The 12,645-nt window shown below is 44.3% G+C and overlaps 1 protein-coding gene across 1 annotated transcript in view; it reads left to right on the top strand.

Annotated features, from left to right (window-relative positions):
- Positions 1-12,645, top strand: part of ADAMTS18 (ADAM metallopeptidase with thrombospondin type 1 motif 18) — a 185,827-nt gene that overhangs the window by 162,227 nt on the left and 10,955 nt on the right. Inside the window, exons 20-22 of the mRNA XM_036832341.1 lie at positions 1,146-1,350; positions 3,734-3,919; positions 9,831-10,043. Of these exons, the coding sequence (XP_036688236.1) occupies positions 1,146-1,350; positions 3,734-3,919; positions 9,831-10,043 (604 nt within the window). The remainder of the gene's footprint in view (positions 1-1,145; positions 1,351-3,733; positions 3,920-9,830; positions 10,044-12,645) is intronic.

Raw genomic sequence — 12,645 nt, 5'->3', positions numbered from 1 at the left:
TTATTTGGTATCATCTCTCTTTAACTAAGATAACATGGCTTATGCAATGTTTTAGAATACTTAAAATCCTAGAACTCATGTACTAAATTCTCTGGACTAACAGAAAGGTCTTTAACCTCACACCTCAGGCTTGGGGCAGGGGAAACCAGAGCAAAAATCATAGGACTAGGAAGATGCAGAAATGCAGAGGTGTAACAAAAGCATATTTGGTCTCAGTGATGTTTTTATGCTTTCAAATGATACTTAGAATATTTGTAAACCAAGAGCAGTTTTAGACATTGATGCTTTGAAACGTATCATGATCCTATCTGGTGGATCTTTTTAATGCTAGGCCTTCAAATCAGAGAATTTCAATTAATCACAGGCAGTTGTTGACAAGGATTCATGGTTTCAGTTGATCATTCTTCAGTGTACACCAAGTCTCAGACAGCTGTGGGAAAAAAACAGTGACCTGGCAATCTTTAAATAAAGAACTCGAGATTATCTCTCTAAGCCATCAGTAAAGTTTAAGGCTAACCAGAAAAAGTAGTCGGGGGAACCACCTACTTAGAAATATTCTTTGTAAGACCCTCTCTGAATGTGCCCCTCTCTCTTTCAGATGCGTGCACACACACACACACACACACACACACACACACCCCTCTCTCCCCCTCACTGACCCCTTGTTTCATTAGTCTCATTATTGTACTTTTATTAACTTCTTTGTAGTAATTATCAGAAAGTATCTTCTTTATTTGTTCACATAGGCACCTCTTCCATAGGCTTCTTAATGGGAAAAGCATTGCTTCATTCATTTTTTCCAACCCTAATGCCTAGGAGATCCCGTGGCACAGGGTTTAAGATCCCAATTGGCTGAATGAATGAATCGCTCACATTTCCAAATGGCACATGTTTCTTTGCCTGCAGAGGACAGGAACGTATTTTTCCCCAGAATTATGTGGTGATTAAATGTGATTCCCTACAAATGGACCACATTCACATAGGCTTGAAAATCTATAAAAGCAGAATCAGTATGAATTGGCCGTCTTGGTTCTACAGTTGACCTTAGGCTTTCATCAGGTGGTTAATCTTTCACAGTAACTGCTTTGGAATTGATGACCCATGGTCGTAGCTTCACCAGAAGTGATTTTGTCTTTCACCGAAAGCTGGAAGCCAGGCGAATGGAGCGCGTGCAGCAGGTCATGTGCGGGGGGCCAGCAGAGCCGGAAGGTCCAGTGTGTCCAGAAGAAGCCCTTCCAGAAGGAGGAGGCGGTATTGCATTCTCTCTGCCCAGTGAGCACACCCACTCAGGTTCAAGTCTGCAACAGCCATGGCTGCCCTCCAGAATGGAGCCCTGGGCCCTGGTCTCAGGTAAGTGGGAAAGGCTTGGAGTCATTGGTCTCGTTCCCCCATGGAAAAGGAAGGTGACAAAAATACGGGTGGTATCTTTTTTCCCCTAAGAGTGTCTCAGCTGTTTATACCTTTGTGGGAATCACACTGAGTTAATGTGAAATGGGGCATTTTAATTAGCATTTGTAGGGATGCTTATGCAGCCGGAAGTGTGAGAGCCCCTGTACAACAGCTTAGAATACTTCAAAGTCTAATCTCCTAAAAAATTTAGAATATGGAGTCCATTTAGGCTAGACTAGTGAGTGTTGGAGGATTGGCAGATGAGACTGGCTACTGAATTCTCCAAAGCAAACGGAAAATAGCAAGAACTAGGCATAGAAAGGGTATTTAACTCTTGCTTCAATGGCAAGAGGTGCGGTTATTAGACTACAGAGAGGAGTTGGGCGTGAAGTTGGCTCTTGCCACGAACTCCCAATGAAAGGTACAAACTCATGAAGTTGGAAGAGCCCTAGAACTACCTGACATTCACAACTCAGAGGGTGTCAGCTGGAGGCAGTTTGCCCTCCCAGGGGAATTTGGCCGTGGAGACAATTTGATCGTCGCAGCTCTGGAGGATGGTGCTACTGGCATCTGGTTGGTAGAGGGAAACATCCTACAATGCACAGAGCATTGTAAAAAATGCCTAGCCCCCCCCCCCGAAAATTATCTGGTCCAAAATATGCCAAGAACCCTGGTACACAGCATCCTTGCAGGTGAGAGCCCAGCCTCTGCCAAACCATGGATGGCAAGCCAGTTTTAGGGATTAATGTAAAGAAAATGCAGAGGTTTCATCACCTGAACTATGAAGCCAGACAGGAGCCCCTGACCACATTTCTACCGAGTTTCCCCATAGGGTGCATTACATCCTGGAGAGTATTGATTTCGGATGAAGTTTAGCCTTGCACCCTCACATCCCCTTTTATTTGACAACTAAAACCAAATATGTCCTTTTGAGAAGTTACTCAATACGAAAGGGGTCCTTCAGAACTGTGATAGCAGCCAGTTCTTCCATTAGAGACCATGGCTCTGGAAACCATTTGGGAAGCAATTTAAACATGTTACCATGCTGGAAAAAATTTGTGATAAATAAGAATTCTATTGAATAAGAATTTAACTACTTGAATGTTATGAACATGAATGAGAGATGTTTAGGGGTGCAGAGCCCTGGTCTGATATCAGACGAATTTGCCCATCTCCACAACTTGGCAGACGGTCGATTCATCTTGGTCAAGGTACCTAAGCTCTGTGACTCTCAGACACCTCCTTTGTAAAATGGGATAATAGCAGTTATCTCATGGGCTGGTTAGAGGGTCATGTGATATAGGCCCTGGTATACACTAAGGTATATCATCATGTGCAGAAGGCATTAAATAAATGTTCTCTGCTGTGGTTTGCAGAGAGATGATTATTATGATATCATCATCATCCTGTCTCCATCTCCCTTAAAAATATGAAGAATGAGAATTCCCATTGGTCCTCTGAGCAGGCTTGGAATGGTGCCCCAGATGTTTGCAAACTCACAAAGAGCCAAGACAAATGGGACCACATCTCGTGCGGCCCTTCTGATAGGCGAACAAGAAGACTGTAAAGGCCAGGGAGGGGACACGTCCTTTGAGGGCACACCCCAGCCTGGGACCAAAGTCTTCTAAGTGATCTTGGCAACTTTTGAACTACATATCTGAAAGCCAGGAGATTATTTGCCGCCTTACATATTTCACAGTCCTTGTGAAGGTCAATACAGTAAGAGTAGAAGAGTATGAGCCCACCGTGCACAGTTACTCCAAATATTTGATGAGTGTCGACTTAATTTTTCCCCAAGAGTTAGCACAATGCCCCGCCTAGAAATAGCAGATGTTAGGGGCAAGAATTGGACACTCCCGCCCCATTTTTATAAATGTCACGGTCTGTTGCCATCCCTGTTGTACATATTATACTTTGCTATTATTCTCCTTGTCCGAAGCACTGACAGTCCTCTTTCACCAATGCCCAGATTGACTCTGCCTTGTGCCAGAGAGAGATACAGTTACATCAATGAATAGGCCCTGTACCATTTTCCAAATTGTTATCATGTGTGCTGTGCACAGAATCCCTCTCTTCTCCATTAAGAATAAAACTTGTCTTTAGACCTGGGGCAACACAGCAACCCCTGGGCATTCAGAATGTTGAAAGTGAACACTAATCTGTACTTAGAGGCTCTGGATGGAGGAAAGATTTATTCTGCTGGCTGCAAGGAATTTTATTGGGCATTTGGTTCTAGTGCTTAAAAATTGCTTTGTAAACCCTTCATTAATGCATTCGCCTGGAATTCACCTGGAAGACAGTCTTTTGAGACTAACATGTTACATGCCTTTTTTTAAATCTCAAGTGTTCTAAGACCTGTGGGCGAGGGGTGAGGAAACGTGAAGTCCTGTGTAAAAGTTCTGCGACGGTAGAGGACGTCCCTGAGAGCTGGTGTGCCAGCAGCCCGAGACCAGAATCGCAGGAGGGCTGCGTCCTAGGACGATGTCCCAAGAACAGTCGGCTCCAGTGGGTCGTCTCTTCGTGGAGTGAGGTATGAGTTGAGATGTAGTGCTGGGTTTTTTGGGGAATGCTCAGCTCATCCCCCAGCATCGAAACACTCAATGCTCCTTTCTGTTCCACACATGTATACCAAGTGGCTACTTATTATTCATTCTTCCCTGCTTATTTCTTCCTCACATATTCATAAAGCACCCATCACACTGATTGGGCAGTGCCTGGGTGGTGGAGGTACCAAACCGCCTAAAGCATGTGTATAAAAATACAGGTGGGACTTCCCTGGTGGTGCAGTGGTTGGGAATCCACCTGCCAGTGCAGGGGACGCGGGTTCAAGCCCTGGCCCGGGAAGATCCCACATGCCGCGGAGCAACTAAGCCCGTGCACCACAACTACCAAGCCTGCGCTCTAGAGCCCGTGAGCCACAACTAGAGAAAGCCCACGCACAGCAACGAAGACCCAACGCAGCCAAAATTAAATAAATTAAATTTAAAAAAAAAAGATATAGGTAAGGTAAGCGGAGTGCTGTGGTAGAGCTCTGTGATTCCACGGGAGAGCCTGAGGTCCACCCAACCCCTGTGTCAGGAGGAAACCTTGGCAGAAGAGACTTTCCAGGGAGTGTGAGCCTGAGGGATGAGCAGGAATCAGGCAAAGACAGGGCCAGGGCTGTTCAGACAGAGGGTGCACCCTACTCAAGGGAGAGACCGGAGAATATAACGCAGTCAGGGCGGAACTGGGCAGGCGGTCGGGGTGGAAGCTAGAGGTTTCATCAGGCACAGATCGTGAGGGCCGGGGGTGGCGGACTACAGATATATCCTATAAACGCTGGGGAGCTATTTAAAATCTTAAATAAAGCAGTGGAACGAACAATCAGGTTTTCATTTCAGACGGAGGGGAACCCAAAGCCAGAGGCAGGAAAGGCGCTTGCCTGGATATTGCAGTGATGAAAACAAAAGATGAAAGTTTTCCAGGGATGGCGGGAAGCAGGGTCTTTGAGAGTTCCTAAAGAGGCCGGCTGGTACCTTCAGGCATATGTTGGGTAGGGGAGAGGGAAGATTTAAAGATGCCGCCCAGACTTCTAGCTTGGGAAAATCCTTTGAGTTCACAGGCATAGGAAACATGAGAAAAGACGCCAAACCGGAAGTGTACATCAGAAACACAGAAGGCGAGGTCTCTGCTCTTATGGAGTCCACAGTCTGGTGAGCAAGGCAGATGCCAAGAAAGAGAAAAGGTCACTAGTGGGGATGGTGAGGTCCAGTAGCGGAGGGGCTTCTATCCCAACAGCCTCTGGGTCTTTTCCATCAATGCCCTTTCATTCTATGTAGATGACAAGTATAGAGCAACACATCCGCCTCTCTCCTCCTCGCTCATTTTCTTTAAGAGACATTATAACCTAATGGCTAAAGGCATGGGCTTGAATCAGACTTAGCCCATTAAAAAGCAGCCTTCAGTGATTACTACAGGTGTGACCTTGGGCTAAGCCTCACTTTCCTCCTTGGCACCTTGGAGCCAACACTTGCACCTACCTCCCTCATAGAGCTGCTGTAAGTATAAGCTCAGTGTTAGCCTTCATTGTTTATTTATTTTATCTTTATTGAAGTAGAGTTGATTTACAATGTTGTGCTAATTTCTGCTGTACAGCAAAGTGACTCAGTTATACACATATATACATTCTTTTCTATATTCTTTTCCATTATGGTTTATCCCTGGAGATTGGATATAGTTCCCTGTACTATACAGCAGGACCTTGTAGTTTATCCATTCTAAATGTAATAATTTGCATCTACTAACCCCAAACTCCCAATCCATCCCTCTCCCTCCACCCCTCTGTTTTGGCAACCACAAGTTTGTTCTCTATATCTGTCTGTCTGTTTCTGTTTCATAGATATGTTCATTTGTGTCATATCTGAGATTCCACATATAAGTGACATCATATGGTATTTGTCTTTCTCTTTCTGACTTATTTCACTTAGTATGATAATCTCTAGATCCATCCATGTTGCTGCAAATTTCATTCTTTTTTATGGCTGAGTAATATTCCATTGCATATATGTACCACATTTTCTTTATCCATTCATCTGTCAATAGACATTTAGGTTGCTTCCATGTCTTGGCTATTGTGAATAGTGCTGCTATGAACATAGGGGTGCATGTATCATTTTTAATTAAAGTTTTTTGTCTGGTTATATGCTGGATCATGTGGCAATTCTATTTTTAGTTTTCTGAGGAACCTCCATACGGTTTTCCACAGTGCCTGCACCAACTTACATTCCCACCAACAGTGCAGGAGGGTTCCCTTTTCTCCACACCCTCTCCAGCATTTGTTATTTTAGACTTTTTAATAATGGCCATCTGACCAGTGTGAGGTGGTACCTCACTGTAGTTTTGATTTGCATTTCTCTAATAATTAGTGATGTTGAGCATCTCTTCCTGTGCCTATTGGCCATTTGTACGTCTTCTTTGGAGAAATGTTTATTTAGGTCTTCTGCCCATTTTTCAATTGGGTTGTTTGTTTTTTCTGTTGTTAAGTTGTATGAGCTGTTTGTATATTTTGGAGATTAAGCCCTTGTTGGTTGCATCATTTGCAAAAGTTTTCTCCCGTTCCACAGGCTGTCTTTTCGGTTGTTTTATGGTTCCCTTTGCTGTGAAAAACCTTGTAAGTTTGATTAGGTCCCATTTGTTTATTTTTGTTTTTATTTCTGTTGCCTTGGGAAGCTGACCTAAGAAAACACTGGTATGATTTATGTCAGAGAATGTTTTGCCTATGCTCTCTTCTAGGAGTTTTACAGTGTCATGTTTTATGTTTAAGTCTTTAAGGCATTTTTCATTTCTTATTTTGTTTATTTGGGTTCTCTTTTTCTTCTTGGTGAGTCTGGTCAGAGGTTTGTCAATTTTGTTTACCCTTTCAAAGAACCAGCTCTTGATTTTTTCTATTGTTTTTTTATCTCTGTTTTATTTCCTCTGATCTGTATTGTTTCCTTCCTTCTGCTGCCTTTAGGTTTACTCTCCTTTTTCTAATTTACTCTCCTTTTTCTAATTATTTCAGGTAGTAGGTTAGGTTGTTTGAGATTTTTCTTGTTGTTTTGAGGAAGGCATGTATTGCTCGGAACTTCCCTGTATGAACTGATTTTACTGCATCCCATAGATATTGTATGGTTGTGCTTTCATTTCATTTGTTTCAAGGTATTTTTTAGTTTCTTTTTGATTTCCTTGTTGACCCATTGGTTTTTCTAGTAGCACATTGTTTAGTCTCCATGTAATCGGTTTTTTTCTCATTTCTTTTCCTATGGTTGATTTCTAGTTTCATGCCATTGCAGTCATCAGAGAAGATGCTTGAAATAATTTCTATACTCTTAAATGTGTTGAGGTTAGTTTTGTGCCCTAGTATGTGGTCAATCCTAGAGAATGTTCCATGTGCACTTGAAAAGAATGTGTATTCTGGTTTTCTTTTTTTTTTTTTTGGATGTAATGTCCCGAAAATATCAATTAAGTGTAACTGTTCTATTGTATCATTTAGGATCTCTGTTGTCTTATTGATTTTCTGTCTAGAAGATATGTCCATTGATGTGAGTGGGGTGTTAAAGGGAGAGATTGACAGGAATACAATAATAGTTGGAGACTTTATGTCTGTTAGTATTTGTTTTATGTATTTTGGTGCTCCTGTATTAGGTGCATATATGTTGAGGAGTGTAAAATCCTCTTCTTGTATTGATCCTCTTATCATTATATAGTGTCCTTCTTTAAAACAGAGGCCATAAAGAAAAAGTCTATTTCGTCTGATACAAGTATTGTGACTACCACTTTCTTGTCGTTTCTGTTTGTGTGAAGTATCTTCTTCCATCCCCTCATTTTCAATCTATTTGTGTCCTTTGCCCTAAGGTGGGTCTCTTGTATTTTAATCCAGTCTGCCACTCTATGTCTTTTGATTGGAGCATTCAGTCCATTGACATTTAAGGTAATTATCGATACATATGTATTTATTGCCATTTTAAACCTTGTTTACCAGTTAATTGTTTCTTCTTTGTTGTTTTTCTTTTTGTGATTTAATGATTTCCTTTTATTTTATGCTTGTGTTTTCTTCTTTTTGATCTTTGTGAATCTATTTTATGTTTTTGATTTGTGGTTGCCCTGTTTTTCAAGTATGTTAACCCCTTCCTATATCTGCTTGCTTTCGACTGATAGTCAAATAGGCTCTAACACATTCTAAAAAAAAAAAAAAAAGCATCTACATTTTCTTACTCTTTCCCCACATTTTAAGATTTTAATGTCCTTTTTTACATCTTCATGTTTACCCTTTTGCTGTTCCTTGTGTTTATCATTGCTTTCACAGATAGTTTTTTTTTCCTTTTGATCTGTATATTGAATTATTTAAGTGATTTACTTGCCATTTGTGATTTCCTCCTTCCTATATCTTCCTTTCTATTTAGAAAAGACCTTTCAGTATTTCTTTTAGGATAGGTTTAGTACTGCTGTATTCTTTTAGTTTTTGCTTGTCTGAGAAATTCTTTCTCTCCCCTTCTATTCGAAATGATAATCTTGCTGGGTAGAGTAACCTAGGTTGCAGACTTTCCCCTCCAGGACTTTGCTGCTGGAGAGTGCACTCACAGAGAAAGAAGCTCCTATGGCGGTCCTGCCCCTCTCCTAGCACACCCCCCCCACCCCACAACAATAGTGCCTTGCCTCTCTGATGGGCCCAGGCTTCTTTCTGTACTCCCTTTGTTGGGGCATACCACGCCCTAGCCCCCTCAGGGTGTCTCCAAGCAACCAACCCCAGTCGTCTCCCTGGGTCTGACCTCCAAATCCCGAGCCTCAGCACCCAGCCCCTGCCTGCCTCAGCGGAGAAGCATCTCAGGCTAGGGGGTGCCGGGTGGTGGTGCCAACCCTCCATGCAGGTCTCTCTCCTCTTTGCCCTCTACAAACTGGTTGCTGTGCTCCTCCAAGGCTCCAAAACTTCCCCTCTGTCCGGGTTGATCTCCCTGCCAGTGAGGGGACTTCCCAGGGTGCAGAAAGCTTTCCCCTTGCACAGTTTCCTCCCAGGGGCACAGATCCTGTCCCAGTTCCTTTCTCTCTTTTTTTTTTTCCTTTTTTCTTTTGTCCTACCCAGTTATGTGGAGATTTTCTTACCCTTTTGAAAGTCTGAGGTCTCCTGCCAGGGTTCAGTAGATGTTCTGTGAGAATCATTCCACATGCAGGTGTATCTGATGTATTTGTGGCAGAAGGTGAACTCCACACCCTGCTCCTCCGCCATCTTGATCCGATCCCTATCCTTCATTATTTATGATGGTTACACTGATGCCAATTCTTACTGATTTATTCAGTTCATCAAGGCTTCGTACAGTCTTCCATAATACTGTTTAAAACAAAAACAGGTTTTCTCATACTTTTCATCAGCCTCCCTCCTTCTCTTTGTTTTTCCTGCCATACCACAGGTGCAGGTTGTATCTCAGCCAAGAGAGAGGCAGGGTAAAAATGAAGGGAAGTTACTTCTTACCTGATGGTTCTTCCCCTGCACTGCCTCTAACCCCAGTCTCCCTGCCCTGCTTCCTTGGCACACAGACCCCCTGACTCTGCAGAGAGGCCTCAGGTATTCCTGGACATCCAGTCACTACACAGAGACCCTGATCACATCCTCTGCCAATCTTGTCTTTCTCTCGGACTTTGTCTCACTCCCTCCATGTGGCATCTCGTGGTCCTGCTGGGCAGGGCCTCATTTTGTTTTATGGTACTGATGAATTCTGTGACCTTGGGAAAGGGACTCCGATTCTCTGGCCTCTGTAGCATGAGGGGCTGGGTGCAGTGCTTTCGGGATCCTGGTGTGGTGTGGTTGAACTGCCGCAGTCCCATCCCTCTGATTACACGTGAATGGTGCATCCTTAGGTCAGAACGCATCCGCTCAGCAGACTTAACGGTGGAGCCTGCCCACTGACGCCTCTTTTCTTGGCCCCTAGTGTTCCGCTAGCTGTGGTTTGGGGGTGAGGAAGAGGGAAATGAAATGCAGCGAGAAGGCCTTCCAGGGCAAGCTGATAACCCTCCCTGAGCGACGGTGCCGCAATATTAAGAAACCAAACCTGGACTTGGAAGAAACCTGCAACCGAGGGGCGTGTCCAGCCCGTCCAGTGTACAGTATGGCAGCTGGGTGGTATTCATCGCCATGGCAACAGGTGAGCGCACACAGATTGAGGGGGGGTGGTCTACATTTAGGAGAGATTCAAAAAACAGGAGGCAGTTTACAACTGCTGCTGTTACAGACCTGTCCAAACAACCTGAGCGCCTTGGCCAGCTCCACTGCCCGTGCGGCCCTGGGCAGATTCCATCATCTGTGAGCCTCCATTTTCACATCTAGAAAATTGAGATGATAATATCTTGCAGAGCTGGGGTTTTTGTTTTCTCTTTTAGTTTTTTAATGAGTAAATAATATAAAGTACATAGTCCCAGGGCTGTCACATAGTGCTAATGTTCACAGTTGGTGATGTTAAAACCATCCCTAGAGTCTTCTGTATTTTAGAAATGCTGCTCAGAGTCTTGACTCATTTGGTTTTTATGTCATGTTTCTGAATAATATAATAGCTAACATTTGTCAAGCCCTTTCTATGCTACGGACTGTACACGCATCCTGTATTCCCTTCCTTCATCCTGGAAACAGTCTTATCAGTGGGTATTTTTGTCCCTATTTTGAGGCAGGTAAAGCTCAGTGACTTAGGCAATTCAGCCAAAGACACCCAGCTTTTAAACTCAGATGTTAGACACACCCTTTTCCTCGAAAGACTTGGAAGCAACTTTAGACACATTGCTTTGGGCTAGGATTGGTATGTGATGCTAAGTCTTAGAGCATAATATGCCCTCAGGAATCCAAAGCTGTGTTTTGGTCCATGCGTTGTTACAACCAATGGGAGTTATGTAGCTCTTCAGAGACCCCACTGGCTTGAGAGGTGCTACCCACCTCATCATGCAACACAGGAGCCAGGTAGGTTTGGGTATGTATTTGGGAGGCTCTGGGAACTAAAACATGGAGGAAGGATCAGGAAATTAGCATGATTGCATATCTCTAATTGGCTAGGCTCGTACTAGGTGCTATACCTATTGCTATGAATTCCTTTTTAAAATTTTTATCATTATTTTACTCTTTTAACAGATTTGGAAATTGATTCATGTAAAATCATTTAGATCAGGGATCAGCAAATAATTGCCAGTGGGCAAATTATCTCCCCCAACTGCTGCCTGAATAAACTTTTATTAGCACACAGCCATGTTCATTTGTTTGTTTGTGTTGTTCATGGCTGCTTTAGTGCTACAAAGGCAGAGTTGAGTAACTGCAACAAAAATCGTATGGCCCATAAAGCCTAAAATATTTACTACTGTGAGAGGAGAGTTCCCCAGATGAAAGGGTAGGAGTTCACCCCCTCTCATGGGCACACCAAAATAACAACTATTTACAGAACGACAATTGACGACAAAGACCAGAACCTACCAGAAAAGATCTTCTACAACTAAAGATATAAAGAAGGAGCCACAGTGAGATGGGTAGGAGAGGCAGAGTTGCAGTATACCCCAAGGTGGGTGATTCACAAATGGGAGAATAGTTACAGTTGCAGAGCTTGTCCCCAGGGAGCGAGGGATCTGCACCAGGAAGGTGAGCCTTCAGAACGTTTGGCCTTGGAGGCCAGTGGTGCTTACTTTCAGGAGTTCCGGAGCACTGTGGGAAACAGAGACACCGCTCTTAAACGGTGCACACAGAATCTCATGTGCTCTGAGACCTAGGGCATAAGCAATGCTTAGAAAGGAGCCTGGGTCAGACCTACCTGCTGATCTTGGAGAGTCTCCTGGAGAAGAAGGAAGCAACTGGAACAAACCCTGGATACAGACACTGGCATCAGGCACTTGGGGAGCTCATTCTACCACATGGACACTAGTGCTGGCAAGCGCCATTTTGTAACCTCCCTCTAGCTGATTAGCCTAGGGATCCAGCCCTGCCTACCAGCCTAAAGGCACCAGTACTGGGACGCCTCAGGCCAAGCACTTTAACTGGGTGCAGATACTGCCCCACCCACCAGCAAAGAGGCTGCCTTAAGACTCCCTGGGCCCAAATCCAGCCTACCAGTGAGCCTGCTCTAGCCTCAGAACCAGCCTCACCCACCAGCGGGTGGACAGCAGCCTCAGGTCAACGGCAGCCATGGCAGGACCCAGCCCACCCACCAGCAGGACAACACCAGCTCTGAGATACCTTGGCTGCCGGCTGCCCTGGGATCCAGCCCAACTCATCAGTAGGCCAACACAAGCTGTGAGACATGCCAGACCCACAGCAGCTGTGTCAGAAAATGGCTTTACCCACCAATATTTAGACACAGCCTCTGGGACTGCTGGACTCTGCAGCCAGACCCCAGGACCTGACTTTGCCTGCCACTGGGCTGGCACTAGCCCCAGGACCTGGCTGAATGCACCAGTAGGTGGGCGTCAGCCCTGGGATCTCCTGGACCCTGGTCCTGCTCACCAGCCCGCCAGCACTAACCCCAGGGTTCTGCAGCCAGCCACCTTGTGACACAGCCTCACCAACCAGCGGTCAGCAGCCTCTGCACAAGGCAGGGCAATAAAAGGAATCCAAACTGGAAAAGAAGAAGTAAAGCTGTCACTGTTTGTGGGTGACATGATACTAATATATAGAGAATCCTAAAGATGCACCACCAAAAAACTACTGCGTTTCATCAACGGATTTGGTAAAGCTGTAAGATACAAAATTAAGGTACAGAAGTCTGTTATATTTCCACA

Source organism: Balaenoptera musculus, chromosome 19 (assembly GCF_009873245.2).
Source record: "Balaenoptera musculus isolate JJ_BM4_2016_0621 chromosome 19, mBalMus1.pri.v3, whole genome shotgun sequence".
NCBI classification, from domain to species: domain Eukaryota; kingdom Metazoa; phylum Chordata; class Mammalia; order Artiodactyla; family Balaenopteridae; genus Balaenoptera; species Balaenoptera musculus.
Note: the sequence above shows the minus strand (reverse complement) of the source record. Positions and strands in the feature narration are given on the sequence as shown.